The sequence below is a fragment of the Protomyctophum parallelum genome, assembly GCF_964188405.1.
Source record: "Protomyctophum parallelum genome assembly, chromosome: 4".
Lineage (NCBI taxonomy): Eukaryota > Metazoa > Chordata > Actinopteri > Myctophiformes > Myctophidae > Protomyctophum > Protomyctophum parallelum.
This window is the reverse complement of record NC_139700.1, coordinates 37,523,704-37,541,525: the sequence shown is the minus strand read 5'-3', so window position 1 is coordinate 37,541,525 and position 17,822 is coordinate 37,523,704. Positions and strand designations below refer to the sequence as shown.

The 17,822-nt window shown below is 40.5% G+C and overlaps 1 protein-coding gene across 1 annotated transcript; it reads left to right on the top strand.

Annotated features, from left to right (window-relative positions):
- The first annotated feature begins 2,364 nt into the window (after nucleotides 1-2,364).
- On the top strand, nucleotides 2,365-15,149 carry snx22 (sorting nexin 22). The gene is made up of 7 exons (XM_083762631.1): nucleotides 2,365-2,589; nucleotides 9,459-9,542; nucleotides 11,069-11,173; nucleotides 11,479-11,573; nucleotides 12,594-12,623; nucleotides 13,220-13,287; nucleotides 13,662-15,149. Exons 1-7 carry the CDS (start codon nucleotides 2,503-2,505, stop codon nucleotides 13,790-13,792), a joined length of 600 nt encoding a protein of 199 aa, XP_083618757.1. The 5' UTR covers nucleotides 2,365-2,502; the 3' UTR covers nucleotides 13,793-15,149.
- The last annotated feature ends 2,673 nt before the right edge of the window (nucleotides 15,150-17,822 follow it).

Sequence of the window (17,822 nt, the reverse complement as noted above, 5' to 3'; positions counted from 1 at the left end):
ACACACACACACACACACACACACACACACACACATCATGACGTAAGCAACCCACGCTCATACATCAACATTGACTTATTTTCTTTTTTTACTCTGCTGGACTGTGACTCGAGAAGGTCACACATTTTGTGCTGACTGAGTTGCTTTATTTGCTGCTTAAATAAGACACAGACCATGAATCAACCAGGAAGCAAAGACACAAATCACAGGTCACATGCTCACAGGAAGCACATGTGACTCTGTGTCACCATGGAGATGAACTCTATTGGACAGACAGATCCTCCATTCACACCCTGATCGAGACCTGCAGACCACTGCTCTGCAGAGTGACTGAAACCGTGCTAAACTTGTTAGTTGAAGTTAGCAGCTGAATTGAATACACAGGATACACTGAATAGGGAATACACACAGGACCACAATGGAAACAATAGCATCATTGTATAATCGTCCCACTGTACTATTTGAAAACGGTTCATAAAGTATTCGCTCAATCCATCAGAAGTTAAAGAAACCAGTGCTCTGTAAATCACATCATATGACGACAGCAATGTGACTGCTGTGGCTCAGCATGCACATGTTTAGTGCCTTGTTAACGTGTTGGTTGTGATCCTTCTCTCATGGTAGAGAGTGAGTGAGACTGTAAACTGCAAATTAGTCTCGCGTTTGAGGAGATTTGGTTTCATGGTAGGGACTTTAATTACCAGTGTTACCACAGTATGAAACAAATGTTTCTAAACTCAGAAGAAAATAATCTGATGTTTTAAAAGTTGTAATACAAGTTTGAGTGTGCAGTATAGGTTTAAGTTTTGTTTATTTACATGCACAAAGGATAAAAAAGAACAACTGGTCCTACCCTCAAGGGGATTGTAAACTAATCTGACTCCAAAACAAAACGTTTCCTGAGAACATTCAGGTTGAAACTTTGCACCAGTGAGTCAAACCTGTAAATTAACATGCAGACTACAGATTTTTGTGTTTTTTATGGGTCACGGGTAAATACTCACGTTCTTCGGTCCTATACATTTAGAAGATTTGAAAAAGTTTAAACAAACAAAATCACAACATTTAAAAAACATTTTAAGAAGTTTGTGAAAGTAGCATAATCTACGTGGTGTGAAGCGACACGTTGTAGCCTTGTAGATCTGCTATTTTCACTAGTTTGGGTCTAATTCCTCTTTTGGGTCTTGGGTTAAAAAGTTTGGGAACCAGATCTCAGTGTTACATCCGTATTTCTGTATATGGATGATGGGTTTACTTTGCGTTCCTGTACATCAGGAAGTGATTTTAGATTTCAAAGGGTTTGTGATGTTGTCTGTTCCAGAACAAAGGCTTTATTATAAGCCGTTACTAAAGCTCTCCATGCTCTATCTGTCTCATGCTGTATGCCTATTCAGTCTCTGTAATGTTGAAGAAACCGAAGCGCTTGTCTCATGTTTGCCGTGTCTGTTCAATGTACCTGTGTAAGTCCTGTATGGACATGTACTTTGTCAGTAAACCAGCTAGTGTATTGTACTATTGTTCCTTTATGTTGTTGGGCTACCTGACACTGCTGATGCTCCAAAGCAAATTCCTAAAAACCTCATATTTGCAATAGGCTAACATGTTTTCTATAATGTTGAACGATCAACTTTTCACCTGCTCTGAAACTTAATGGTAATAGAGTTGATCTTTTTCAGTCAACTTTTTCTGTTATTTTTCTGTCTTTTTGCCCTAAAGGCCTTTCATGGTCAAAACATGTTGGCAGTTGTCTTTTAATTAAATAAAGGCTATTCCTCTATTTACTCCCGAGTGCCCGGTCTATTGCTTTTTCAAACTTTTTCTGTTTTATATATTCTGTATGATTTTTTATAGTCTATATTATGATATATTATATTATATAGCTTTATTTCTCTTTTTTGTGTAACTTAGTGACTGGGGACTGGGGTACAGACGCACACAAAGCTGGGTATAAGCCCAGAAAAACAGCTAATAACAAATAGCATAAACTCAGTTAAAGCTATTTAATCCTATAATACTTTAGCTATTTGAAAATAGCATAGGTCTACATTTAATGTAGTGTAGTAGTAAGTAGTAATAAAGTAGTAATGTATTACTTTGCGATGAGATACTGTGAGCTTGTAGATCTGATACAACAACACACATGTCTAATGGGATTATGGGGTGCCTGGTCCTGGCACAAAATCTTTTTAAATGGTGGTCCGCAAGGTTTCCTTGACAAAAATAAATACTGAGAACCACTGTATTTCTCCTGTCAAACATGTCAGGAGGAGCGTGGGCGTGCCAGCTGCCCACCCATTCATTAGTTTGTAGGTGGAGCTGGAACACAGTGTTGCTGCAGCCGAGGAGGATTTCTCACGGAGAGAGAATCATCAAACCACTCCATTTCAGTTCCTCAACAACACAAAACAAAGTGCTTAAAGCGAGGAAAGACACCCTTATGGTGTGGTGTCAGATTTGATCTCACACGGATAGATAGTAGCTAATTCATTGTTAAGGTTTCTTATGATGCTGCAGCAGATTTCCCTCATGATAGAGGTTTCGATCCCTGCGCTGGAGAGGGAAGTTGATGACTCTGGAAAGTTGAGAAAGGTGAGGACACGCACGGCGGTGTGATTTTATCTCATATGTCTTGTCGGCGAATATGATCTGATTCTGATATATAATGCCCCACAATCCCACATTGACTCTGGTTATTGAAACTTTCTAACGTGTGTACTGTAGACAGACACGCAATGTGAAGGTTGACGTGTCCACGACGCGTGATATAGTTGACAGTTAATGGTTCGACAGGTAAGGTAAGTTTTGTTGACAACTGTGGCAGCCTGGCAGGCATAGAGGAAAGCTACGGGAGTTGGCTGGCCAGCTAAAATTAAATAATCACATTGTAGAATAACGTTTGGTATAGTTTTATTGGACAGTTGAACTAAACATATGTCACTCAGTTGAACTGAACTGTAATAAAGCTTAATAAAAAATAGCATATTTTTGACTGATCAGCTAGTGATCAGTGATCACTATTGAAAAAAGTATAGTTTTTGGCCTGGACCGTTCAAGTGTTGGGCATATCTTCAGGGGAAAACAGACTTTCTAAATCCAGAGCTTTCTAATATGATGAGCCCAGTGAAACGGAATTTTCTTTTTTTCATATTTGTAATGGTATGCAGCCTGCAGGGCACAAGCGTGTGTTTGTCAAGTTCTCATGGTAAACCATGTTTAGGCAGTACTGCAGCAGCTACACCTAGACTCAAAAATGACAGGAATTCACAGAAGTCTGTGGAATTTGCTGTGGATGTCACACATACTGCACTCTAGGGACATACTAAAAGTCTTGGTTGTCTGGTCTTCAAATCACTGGTGTTTTTTTGGCTATGGCATATTGGTTGGTTCATTTGTTTTAAAATAAGGAATTAATAAGCCTGCCTTACAATAAAACATAATGTATACCTTTTCCTGTAGGCAAAACAGGAAATTGTCTCTAAAATAAATTGTCATAAATTCTTAAATCACATTTTACAAATTTGAATTTTGAATGGATACATTGTGTTGGTTTAATTAACCAGGACATTTTGGTTGTTAATAAGAAAGATTTGTGTACAGATTGTACACAGTACACCGTCTGTACATTTGTGTCACTATGAGATCAGCAGAGTCAGCAGAGTAGTTCTTGTGCATGCATACTGTAAAAGCCAGGCATCATGATCACTGATCAGTGTTAAGGCATCATGGTTGTTAAGTCAGTAACTTGACCATGACATTGACCCACAGTGTCTGTCATTAAGTGTCACAAGCCTGTCAGTCACTGTCGATAAATCTGAGAGTGAAAAACCTAAATGTCTTCAAGCTGGTTTATGATGTTTCTTCTCTTGTCTAATGTTGCGGTCTCCAAACAAAGTATATAAGAAACACAAGTGGCTCGAATTGGAGACCCCAACATAAAGGAAGGACATCGCAAAATCACAAGTTTAACGGTTTTTAACTCTCCCGTTTAGCAAAGGATTTTGCTGAGGCCGTGTGAGAAGAGTCTGATTTGTCTGAGTGGGAAGAGTTAGGCTTCCGCCATGGAGGATTGTAACCACGCTCCGAGGACACATTAGTCTTGTCAAAACTGTCCTTGTGGGTGAGCACATACTCATCCGCAAGGACAGTTGCAGCAGAAAGAGTAGTAGCCTTTTGCTCATTAACATACAGTAGGTTGCAATCCTATCTGATAGGCTGTTCTTAAACTCTTCTAGTAGGATGAGCTCACGCAGCTGATCAAATTCTGTGACCTTTGATGACTGACACCAGCGGTCAAATAGGGCCTCCTTCTCTCGGCCAAACTCTGCAAATGTTTGATGGTCAGTTTTTTTTAATCTGCAGAACTTCTGCCTGTAGGCTTCGGGAACCAACTCGAAAGCCCTGAGTACCGCACCTTTAACCTTCTCATAATCGAGAGAGTCATCTGGTGATAACGAGGCATAGGCCTCCTGGGCTTTCCCAGTTAGCACACACTGCAACAATAATGGCCAAACCTTCTTGGGCCACTTCAAAGTATCAGCTGTACGTTCAAAAAGAGTAAAGTACTTGTCCACATCTTTAACATTAAATGGAGGAATCATACGGATGCATTTGTTAACATCAAAATCAGGGGCACCAATGACACGAGGAGAGGCATGGTTAAGCTCTAACTCTTTCAACCGTATTTCTCGTTTGGTCTGCTCCTCCAACTCCATCTGCCTAATTCAACTCCATCTGCCTAATTCAAACTGCATTTTCCTGCTCCTTAAACTGCAGGTCTAGGCGGCGCCCTTCTAGCTCCAATTCCAACCTCCTAATGCTTTCATCAGACTCAGTTAGTTTTACTGGCGAAGCAGCAATACCAGGGTCAGGCAAAACACCTTGGTCAAACAATGCTGCCCATAACTCAGGCTTTGTCTTTTTTGCTCTAGTACTTGGGACTTTGATATTGTAGTGACAAGTAAGACGCGCAAACGCGGGAAGCGAACGCAGCTCGTGTGTGTGTGGTTGTGTGTGTGTGTGTGTGTGTGTGTGTGTTACAGCTGCGCCCTGTGTGTGTGTGTGTGTGCTACAGCTGCGCCCTCTGGTGGCGGGCGGGTGGTGTAACAGCGGGACAGACACACAGACACACAGACACACAGACATTCAGCCCTTGCTGTCATAGTAAGTGGCTCACTGCGTTCGCAATCAGCAATATCAAGTAAATCCCCCTTTGTGCAAATATGGAAAATATCAAGGGAAGGCTGCTTAACAAAATCCTCCAATTTAAACTCCATTTTGGATTATGGCCTTTACCAATTGTATGGAAAATTTTACCGCAAAGCGACAAAAGCGCAAAATAAGATTGCAAAAAGCAGTGTAGGCTTAAGGTCAAAGACCACCACAAAACACTCGCAAAACTACAATATAAGGCAAATGAGCCAAAACGATGAGACACAGACCAGCAAGAAAAGAAAACCTGCTCAAACCAGTTCTCAACAAGTGATGTCCTAATTAGGGATGTGCACCAACTTAGGCAAGTTACAAAATTCAGAAACTCAGTATAAAGTTAAACACTGAAATGAATTACTGAAAATAATTTGCAAACAAGAGATAGCCTAAAGCCAATTAATTGATTAAGGTGGATAAAATAAATCCAAACCAAAACCAAATCCAAAAAATTCAAATATGCACACCAACAAATTCAATTAATTTCAAAGTTAGGGAAATTAAACAGATCTATAGTTTCGGCGAGCCCCCATCATGTTGCGGTCTCCAAACAAAGTATATAAGAAACACAAGTGGCTCGAATTGGAGACCCCAACATAAAGGAAGGACATCACAAAATCACAAGTTTAACGGTTTTTATTAACCAACTTCCCCACAGAGGGATCAAATCACTGGGTACATGTGAGCAACCAAAATATCAAACAATATACATTTCAGTGGTACTTTACCAACTTAGAACAAAGGAAGACCTGGAGATGCGGGCCAAAACAGGAGAATGAGGGGGGGCCCAGGCCACCCCCTGTAGGGACGTCGAAGCTGTTTCCCCCCTCCCCTAACTTACAACCAACTAACTAATAACGAAAACAAAGACTGCCGGCCATCCCCAGGCCAAACTAAAGTAAATTAAGGTAAACTCAAAACAAGTATTGACATAGTGTGGGACTGAGTTGTTGCTGGGTCTGTGTCTGCCATGACACTGAGCTGGCTGGCTTTTATAGAGAGGGCTGCAGCAGAGGACAATTAGGGGAATCTGCTGCAGGTATGCCAGTCTGGGTGTGTCAGTCTGAGTGGGGAGGAGAGACCGAGAATTAGCACAGACAATGATTGAATGACTGAGTATGTGTGTGTGTGAGTGATGTCATGGCCACACGCAACATCTAACCCAACAACACAGCTAAGCTCTAGGAGTACGAATAGATTCTGTAAGACAACCCGTGTGCCGTAGTGTGGCTAACCCTAACCCTAACCGGGTTTCTGAAAGGCGGTGTTTCTGAATGGCGGTGTTTCGGAATGGGGGTCTGTCACCGTGTGGCTTTATATTGTATCATATTTGCCATTCAGTGCATTTCAGTTTGTGTACCGGTAGTCTTGTATCCAAGACAACACTGAATTCCTAGTTAAGTGGCTCTGTGCCGCTTTCTGTCTCCCCCTAATGGATGTGATGATCACAACAGAGCAGTGCTTAGTTTTCAACCAGTGGTCCGGTCTAGGACTGGGGACCACCAGTCATCCTTGAGGGGGTTCCAGGTGGTCCCCAGCTAAAAGATGGAGAGTTCTTAACCAAATGGACCCTTATAGATCTTTAAGTTAACTCTTGAGAGCATTAACATGAAACCAAATCAAGAGTTACATTATTGTTTTGATGGTACCGTCAATACAGCATGGAATTGTGGACAAAGGCTTATCCAACGACAACTAAATATTCTACGTTTTAGGTCTGAGAGGCTAAAATCTCGAATGGTCCATCGCCTCAAATACAGAATAAATAATGGACCTTGATATGAAAAAGGTTGAGAACCACTGCAATTATAGAGGGTATGCATAAAATGAGTGGCAAAGTGAGTTTAACGTCGTTTAACGCAGTTTTTCTGTTTGGATGTATGGGCTGTCAAGGCCAGAAAGTCAGCATAATTTCGCAACAATAATTGAAGTGCCAATATAGCAAAAATGAGGGAGGTGGTGGGTCAGTTCAGAATAAAATGGTAAATAAGGTTAAATGTATTAAGCCCAAAAACTAAATATAGCTTTGAATAACAATATGCCCTTAAACGAAATAAAATATAACAGTCCTAAAAAGGTTTACTGAAAATCAAGTAGTGTCCTCCTGGCACTGTCCAAAAGAAAGCAAAATGCAAACCTAGCCCCTTTTGGGACCCTTGGTTACCTTTTCTGAATTTTGGATGGCGGTACCTAGTTATTCCACTCTCCATAGGACGCAAAGTTTTGGCTTCTCTGAAATTCTCTCTTCCTCACTTCCCATGTCCCGCCTCCCGCACTGAGACTGGCTAGGTGCATGTCCTACTTACTGCCTTTGATTGGCCAACCACGTACAATACATGCTGGATTTTTATTGCTGTTGTGTTGTGGGAGCCTGGGAGGCGGGACATGGGATGTGAGGAAGATAGAATTTCATAGAAGCCAAAACTTACAAAAAAAGATTACAAATACTTAACGGCAACGCTGCTTCGCACACGTTTCCGCGGTCTCCTACTGCAACTTTATGCATCTTTGAAACATTTCATCAACACTCAAGTCCGTGAACAGACAGTGGTAAAGCTTAAACAACGTTAAACTCAACCAACATCACAGCTCTAGTGTTGGAGTTTGGAAGCACTCGCTTTTATTAACGGGTCGCACTGCTGCCTCCTGCATTATGTGCAATTTCGAAACAGGTGGTACGCAGGGCCGTTCAGTGACTTCGACGAGTGCTTCCAAACACCAAAACTTAGAAAAAGAATCACCTACACAGGATTTCTTGACAGAAAGTAGCTCATAACATGTCTACGGTGGATTTTTATGAAACAAAAGCTTGGCAGATTGAAAGAGGATAAATCAAGCTTGGCCTAGAGCTGCAATTTTGGTAAGTTTAACGTAGTTTAATACAAGCAGATCGCAAACGCAAATTGGATGAATGGGGAGTCAATGAAGGGTATTGTAACTCTAGTTTCATCCTAGCCCTACAAGCAGAACCCAATGCTACTGAAGTTTCTGACATTTTTGACGACCCAGATAGCATTGGATCCTGCTCCACCTCCACCCTGCCACCGGGTACGCACACATAAATACACGTAAACACCTTCGAATAAGTCCTTCTGCGCTCTTTGAGGACTTTTTTTCTTGTGAGGGCTTCTGAATGTGTGAACTTTAAAGTACCTATAAATACCGCTGCGAATATCTCCTGTGGCGCGGAAGCCGTTAAGTATTTTTAATCTTTGTTTGACCGATTTGGTCGCTTTGATTCTTCTCTTCCTTCCTTGTTTATTGACACCTCATTGTACCGCCTATCTGGCTAGCTAGTGGCGCTATAGCTATGACAGAGCAGATCAGAGGCAGGGACGTAGCCGGCACAAGCCAACCACACACCGGGAGGCGGTACAATAAACGGTAAATAAACAAGAAGAATCAAAGCGACCAAATCGGTCAAACAAAGAGATTTACTTATAGTTCACAAATTCAGAATAACTCAAACAAAAAAAGGCCGTCAAACGCCGCAGATACGATGTTACCGAGCATATTTATGTCCGCGTTCCAACATTCCCATACGAAAATATAGATACGTACAGGGACCCTACATAAAGTGACATCCAAATTTCAGAAAAGCTTCATGGAGGGTTCCGAGAGGGGCTAGTTTCATCCCATTATTAAAAAAAGGGACCCCGTCCAAAATTCAGAAAGGTAACCGAGGGTTCCAAAAGGGGCAAAATGCAAACCAGTCTATGCTGTGAGTGTGCTAAGTTAGTCTCCTCTTACCACCTTTTAACTCTTTTGCACAGTTCGTCCTTTAATAGAATGTCTTGTTCCAAGAAATCCAATAATCCACAATAGAAAGGTTCACTTCATCCAGTGGTAGTATCCAATAAGATCCAATTGAAACTAGCAAGACTTGGGAAATAACCCAATAACTGCCAGATCCACACTCCAGGTGCCACAAACATTGTGAGTGCCAATCACTCAATCAGTCTAGCTTGATAGGTTAGTCTTGGCCGGCGGGGTTTCTCAATCACTGCTATACTCACAGCAATAATATGCACCACAGCCATATCATGAACATGAAATAATAACTCAATGGCTTCTTATAGAACATAGATCAGCAGATTAATAGAAAATAAGAAATCACATCATAATTGAAATACATCGCAACACATGTGTCTCTGGGCACAGAGGTTACAACAGCAATTAACTTGAAAACACTCTCTTCTCTCTCTCTCTCTCTCTCTCTCTCTCACTCTCTCTCCGTCTGTCTGCTTCTCCAGCTTTTCAGAGTGGAGATCTTGTTTAATGGGAGGAAGCACTATGTGCTCAGAAGATCCAGCGAGTTCCAGACCCTCCACAGAAAAGTATGGTCACTGTTTATTGTCCTGTCCTGTCTTTTTTTTTTTTTTTTTTTGTAAACTTTATTTTTACATTTCTTCACATGACATTACACATGTACACAATGAAAACACACAAACATATACAACCCCCCCCCTCCCCTAGGCTAAAAAACCCAAACGAAAGCAAAAAAAGTGACATGTACAGTTCACTGAAACGAAAAGTGTGTGTGTGTGTGTGTGTGTGTGTGTGTGTGTGTGTGTGTGTGTGTGTGTGTGTGTGTGTGTGTGTGTGTGTGTGTGTGTGTGTGTGTGTGTGTGTGTGTGTGTGTACTGTGTCAGTCTTCCTTGACTCTGCTGGTGTAGCTATCATTGTATCAAGTCATAGTGTCAGCAGAACTACACATTAACAAGGAAGCTGCACTTGACTTTGAAAGTGGAAGAATCTTAAGAGCTTTGTTACTTTTTACTGTATGAATGCGTGTGTGAATGGGTGAATGTAATGCACCATTTACCATAACTCCTATGATTGGTCAAGTGTGATCCATAAGCGCAAAATGAACCTGGAACGACCGTGTCAAAAAACATGAGTTGTCCAGGTGTGTAACCCGTTTAGTACTCGGCTACTGCTACATTTCGAACACGGCTAACGAGACGAGACAACCGTATTGAGAATGACTTCAGGAAGAATGGAAAATGTATTTATGGTATCTCATCTGTAGCAATTGCACAGTGACAAACTACGAATCATCTGACAAGACTTTTCCAACCAGTTCCTTTTATAAGGATGAAGGACCTGAAATCTCAATCGGAATCAACACGGCTGTTTTCACAAAGCCTGATTGTAAAGTTAATGTGACCACTGCATTGTCCTGACTCAGTTGGATGAGTCAACAGACATTGCTGATTGCTGTGAATTTTCACCAGAATGGTGTTTGATGAGTGCATGAGTTGCCATGAATTTTGTCTATTCTGTTTTCTTACATGAAAGTAAAAAGTACCAATCAGCAGTGTCATATTACGACGGCCTTGTTGCATCTGTAAGAACTGAAACCTGACTATGATGGCCTGGTAGCTAGTTCCCAGTGTCAACTCTCACACTATCAGACTAAGGCCATGACGCAGAAGATCGTTTTGTGTGTGAATAAACCTTGATAACTGGGAAACATTATTTTGTAATCCTGAATTCTAAAGAGCCAAAGTTTCATTTATGATTTGTATTCAGACAAGATCATGTGTTGTTGTAGAACATGTGTTGTAGACCTCAACAGTGATGTGTTGACAGTAAAATATAATTTACATTTCTCCATAGCCTAATAAGACATAAGTAATGGCGGTTTTCACTGTCTGGCTGCAATGGTAGGTATCGTCAGCCTTGGAAACCAGAGACCAAAAATGTTGCCCACCTGTGCAGTAATGTGTACAGTACATGTATTAATGGTTCCAGTGAGGTGTAAATTTTTTAAGGTTTCCAATAAGATGTACACGTATTAAAGGTCTGTAGGTTCCAGTAAGGTGTACTGTATATGAAGGGTTTCTGTGTTTTTGTTTAGCTGAGGAAGATTATCCAGACTCCAGACTTCCCAAGTAAAAGGAATCCCCATCTGAGGACCAAACCGTTGGAGCAGAGGAGACAGGAACTTGAAGACTACATCCAGGTAGTAGGATCTCAGAACAGGAGACGCTATTGGATAAAACCTTACCAACGCATTAAGTAAGACTTATGTTATTAGTTTAGCAGTGAGGTGGAACTATTGTAATGATTAGTGTGTGATTTGATCTATGACAATGTATTAACTAATAATGGACCTTCTTGACTTAACCTTTGACCATGAAAAAGCCCCATATGTCAGACATTGAGTAGATATGACGTTTAATGGCTGAGATAATGCTGTGGATCGAGTGTCGCATAAAGTTAATGCATGCTCTGTATTAAACTTCTTTGTGATTGGAATTTGTCTAGGACATCCTGTATCAGAATGAAGATGTGCCTCAAGTGCTGTTAGACTTCCTGCACGTAAAACACTTCCACACAGGCACCAAGATCAGCAGTCTGGAGTAAGTCTTTCACTCCGACTCGATAAACACACAGATTGAACAGTAACGGGTACTGTAGTGCTACGGGAAATTATTTCATGTCATGTCCCAAATAGAAGTACAGTACCAACAACATAGAACTGGATGGTTTGTTTTGAGTAAAAAAAACAGCTCAGACAAATGGTAACAGAAAGTAGTCTAAGAAACTGAGGATAATTACCTCAAAATTTCTACCAGATGTACCATAAACAAAACCACTGTATTGTTTATTAGCCTTTAGCAGCATGGAGTAAGCCCTCACATAAGGGTGGTTTATCTGCAACATTAGGACATTGGGATGGAACATTTGCAGGGTGTCGTTTTAGCGAGTTAAATGCTATAAACATAAGCTTCCTGTATAAGATTCAGCTCATATATTGGTCAGTCCCTTACAAATTTGGAACAGTATGAGAACAACTGAGAACGTCACTGGCCTTTTGACACTGATCGGTCAACCTCCGGGTCTTTCTTTTTTCAGGACATTTTAAAAAGTAGTTCCTGAAGCTTGTCTTTATAGAGCAGCACACGCTTATGGCCTACTCCAACCAAAGTTTTAAGATGCATCCCAGGACTATATCTAGCTTGTCTATTTGTAGATGGAGAGCATTTGCTAGATTTATGCAGTTCTATTGGCTGCCTTTCATGTTCTAGACTGAGATGGAAATGAGGAGGCATTTATTGATGCAAAGCCCTTTACATCCATGTAAAAGCACAGATTGATTAGGAAACTATCCTAAAATAGTCCCTGGGGAACATAATGATTTATGGAAGAAATGTCCATTACTTCTTAAAGCGCAATGACACTTTGGTAGATGTTTTGATTGTGTACTTTCCAAGGTTTTGGTTGTGTAGATATCTTCTCATAATGAAAAAATGGAAATGCATGCGAAATCTTTCACAGGAAAATGTTCTTTCTTTTTATTCAATGTATGGCCCAAAATATGAATAAACAATGACACTTTGAGACAGGAAAAATGACTAAACGGGACATTATTATTTCAGGTCTCTGGTAGATGACTCTGACACTTACAGGTAAGACAAGACAAGCATTACTGATTTTTTTTCTGAGGTGGCATAATCAATAAACAAAAAAACAAGGAATGTGTTCGGGGCGGTGGAGAGAAAAATAAGGGAAGGAATCAAATTGAGGGGATCCTCACTGGCAGGTGAGTCAGTAGGATACAACAGCAGTGCCAGTGACAAGACACAAATTTGTGTGGGGAGGAATTAGTTGGCATAATGACTAAATTGGAGAGAAAAGGGGGTAAAAAGCTAAACAAGTAAGAGTGTGGTATTCTCTACCTCCCTCTTTGTCTCTCGCATGCAGGCATTTTCTCCACATTGTAATTAGCAGGCAATACTCTCTCTCTCTCTCTCTCTCTCTCTGTTTCTAGCTCAACAACGCCACTTTTGCACCTGTTGGTACCCTAAACAGACAGACATACATGGGGACAGACATTGCTGTTCCTTGAAGTGGTTGCACCACTTAAAAATAGTATAAACATGAATGTCATGAAAAGCGCTATAAGTCCCAGATATTATTATTATTATTAAACGGCGCCATATGAAAGAAGTATGCCCTCTTTTTGTGAACAATGTTGTGGACAGTCATTCTCTTGTTCTTCCAGCTGGCAGCAACAGCATCGGCGTGTGGTGGGATATGTACGGGACCCATATCTGTCGGACTGTATATCAGGTATAAAATACTCTTAGTTTAAAGGGGGACTTCTGTGCATTTCTCCTGCGAAACGCGTAATTGTACACACAATGCATGTCGCATTACCATGCTATGCCAATGCCTTTCAAAATTAGCTGAATTTGCCTTTGACTTGTTTTAGTCAGTCTTTTGAATAAAAACTAGTTTTAGTCACATTTTAGTCATCTAAAAGGTTTTAGTTAGTCAAGTTTTTTAATCTACTAAATATAAGATTTTTGTCTACTAAATCTACAGTTGTATTTTGAAATTATAATACCGGTAATTAAATGTAGGAAAACAAAAAATAAAGGACCCATAAAAATGTGTTTTGACCCAGTGTTGTAATGTAGACGAACCATTTTTCTCCTCCACAGACCTTCCTGATGTGGTGGTGGACGGGGTTCTCCAGGGCTTCTATCCCAGGGACGTCAGGGTCAGCTTCACCACCTGCACTAAACCCAGTTCTCCCATTCTGTCCCAGACTGGCCCCAGTACCTCCCTATAGAGCTTTTTTATTTTTTAAAGACGCGGTTTACAAAATGTCAATGTAATTGACATAATTATGTCATTTACATTTGCACACAGTGGAATGAGGAGGTTTCATTGACCAGAGGTGTCACCGTGCACAAGCAGCAACGTGTGATGCCCCTGGATCATATATGGAGCAGGTGTGGGGTCCTACTGGCTTGCTCAGTGTAGTATAGACCACCATGGGACACGGTCAATTTAGGGTTAAGTGGTTTGTGTCCTTGAGCAAGCTGAACGTTACCCGCTTATGTTATATTTTATATTGTAATAATGGGGTCAGGCAAATATGACTCATGTGCAGCTAGGTGTTTTAGTCAGTGTGTGTACTGATAAATAGTTGGCTACTGGAGCAACATTTCAAACATCTTGCACAGGCTTGTGCCTGTTGGATTTCTGAAGCATGAACACGCACGAAGAGATGGTAGTGACATGCAGCCAACCAAGTTAAAAGCTTTTATTCATTTTATCGAGCAGGAAGACAAGAGACAGGGGCTTTACTTCCTTTTAGAAGATTTTGTTTGACATTTTAGACTGATAATGATGCACTAAGCATTAATTATATACTTAGAAATTATAGAAATTATAAATAACAACTCTCACACTCAAAGAGCAACGGATGCATTTGTCAGTGTTTGAGCGCACTAAGCTTTTGAAGACACTTGGGACAGTATTTGTCATTGATGTGTTTCAAAAAAGGGCACAGAGCATAGACGACACTACAGGTGCTGTCAATTTATATAATACAGGTGATTTACAACAGTCTGTCCCTTTTTAGTAGGTTTCAGGGGCACAGTATGTTACATACTATTTTTAAGCAGTTCCAAGCAAAATGTCTTTGCGTCTTCAATGTTGACAATGGCTTCCTTTTTTTTGTATGTTTGTGGAATAATTGTGAGTGTTAGAATAATAAAATGGAAATGAAGACACTTCCTGACTTCCATCTGTGAACCACTCATAGACCTTTCTGCCTTTCTGGGCGACTCAAAATCCACACTCAAGACCTCAGATGAACTTCGGGATGAATATTGGGTTGTTTGTTGTAATTAACCCTGATATGTTGAACCATAATGCACATTCAAAATAAATCCTCTGTTCATTCGCAAAACATGATTGGAGGTAAATTATGCAATAATTTAATTGGATCATTAATGTCAAGTCTCAAACCTTATTAGTATACTGACAAAAGTTGGCAAAAATAATTTTACACCATTAGGTAGATTTGTGTAATGTAATGCAGCTGAAATGAAAGGTTCAGTTACACTTGACTGCCCAGACTTTAGTCACCCATGTAAGTGTAACCATTACACTTATCAGAACAGCCTTGGGCTGTACTACTGACAAGCCTGAAAATAATTCAAGCAAAGCATTTGTAGTTTAGTGATAACGTCTGGGAATGAGAAGACCTTTGGTTTGATTCTTGGCTCGTGTATTTGGCCTGGTTGAGTGATCCTGAGCAAGCTCCTCAGCAAGCCTATCTGCTGGGCCAATAATGCACAGAATTTCACTCAGGGTTCACTACAGATATTACTCCTTTCAGTGGTGGAAAAAGTACTCAAATGTTTTACTAAAAGTATCAATACTGCAATGCAGAAATAAATACTCTGTTACAAGTAAAGGTCTGGTATTGAAAATGTACTTTTTAGAATTAGCATCAAAATATACTTTAACAAGTGTTCAAAATGTATAATAATCTTTGGAAAACTACAAGCTCACAAGGTGACACGTTGTAGGCTATAGGCTATTTTCAAATGGCTTAAGTAGCGGTATAACGTGGTTGATGCAATGTTTTGTATTAAAATTTACAAATTAACTGGTATAACTAAAGCTTTCAAATAATTATAGTGGAGTAAAAGTACAATATTTGCCACTGAGATGTGGAGTAGAAAAAAAAGTACAGCATGTCTTTAATAATCCACTTGACTAAAGTAAGTATTCCTCTGGTTTTTACTCAAGTACAGTACTTGAGTAGGCCTACATGTTTATTTACTTACACCATGCTCCTGTTAATCTATCATGTAAGGCTCCTCTCTCTGGTTTTGGTAGGCCTAACTGATTAATATGTTACTTGACGTTTCATGTAGGAGGAGGATAGTGAAACACAAAATCCAAATGATTATTTATGATGATATAGTACTGTGAATGTAGCGCTTTCCTCTTAACATACAGATCTACAAGTAGCCTAGATCCAATACCGTGTCATGTTATTTAGCATTCCTTGATAAGGCATGGCAAGGTAAGGCAAGGCAGTTGTATTTGTATAATGTGCTATACTATAGCACATTCCAACAAGGCAATTAATTCAATGTTCTTTACACAGAGAACAAATGCAATTATAAAATTAGGATCATGCATAAAACAAAAGTAAAAAATAATAGTTAGTGCAAAAGACACCAGAAAGAGAAAAAAGCTGAAGACTTGCAGACAATGAAACCCCATAAGAGTTTGTATGAAATTAGACTGTGCATAACAACATAACATGAGGAAAAAGAAAGTACCCTATGCCTGGACTCCGGCCACCAGTGTTGCCACGTCTGCTTATTTTAAACGACTTCTAGCTTGTTTTTCTGTAAAGTAGCTTGTAAATATTATTTTTATTTATTTATTCCCAAGAATTGTTTGAAAATAGCCAATGCACATTATTGGTTTAAAGTGCTCATGTATTAGACGCATGTTTTGGGCAACAAAAGCCCAAAACATGTGACATGTGCTTTATTGGCATGAGAAAGCATACATTTACATTGTTAAAGCAAGCAAGTGTCGAAATATAATAAAAACAGGGGAAATGGGGAAAGTATGATACAGTTGGGGGGTACAGCATTGTGTTACACAGAGCTATATTATGTCACATTACGTCGTTTATACAAGTTATATATATATATATACGTTTTGAAACAAATAGCACCAATCTTTTCCAGTAACTTTGGGACAAATGTTTTCTCTAGTCTAAATGATTTAAATAGTAGGCTATACAACAAAAGCCTCATATTTAAAATGTGTTTAAAGGTATAGCAGCTGTTTAGTAGTACATCTAGGCAGTCTACTCGGTACAGAATTGTAGTTGTAGTCAATTGGCTAACCTTTTAATTTGATCACAACAGTTCACAAATCTTGGTATGAACTATGGGAGTTTTTGTCGTGGGGTCAATTCAGCAAAAGCAAGGTCATTTTTGCGGTTATGTACGGTTTATCTGCCTCAGGCTTTGGTCTACTTTCTTCCTTTTTTGCGGTTCATGTGCAGTTTACATTTTTGCAGTCGCTGTACCGCACTGTTGTGACGAAAAGAGAGTTGAGCCAGAAGGCAAAGCTCTCTGTCTACCGAACAATCTTCGTTCCTACTCTCACCTATGGTCATGAAGTGTGGGTCATGACCGAAAGAATAACTGAATAAGGTCGCGAATACAAGCGGCCAAAATGAGTTTTCTTCTACGGGTGGCTGGCATCTCCCTTAGAGATAGGGTGAGAAGTTCAGTCACACGAGAGAGACTCGGAGTAGAACCGCTGCTCCTTCGCCTGGAAAGGAGCCAGCTTAGGTGGTTCGGGCATCTGGTTAGGATGCCTCTCGGGAGTCTCCCAAGGGAGTTCCTCGACGCACGTCCCACTGGGAGGAGACCCCGGGGCAGACCAAGGCGCAGTTGGAGGAAACACATCGACTCACTGGCCTTGGAACGTCTCGGAGTCCCCCAATCCCCCAGGAGGAAGTCAGTGACTTCAAGTCACTAATGTTGCTCTGGAGAGGGAAGTCTGGACCACTCTGGTGGAGCTGTTGCCCCCGCGACCCGACTACAGATAAGCGGTTGAAGATGGATGGATGGACATTTTACATTCATCATTTTTGAGTGGTGCAACCATAGGATGCAGCACTCCAATGCCCAGCAATGTGTGTCCCTTTGTATACGTGTATATATGTGTGTCTGTTTAGAACACCAACAGGTGACGAAGTGGCGCTGTTGAGCTTCACACTGTGCACAGGTGCATGATGGGAAGCTGAGTTTTTAGCAGCCATTACG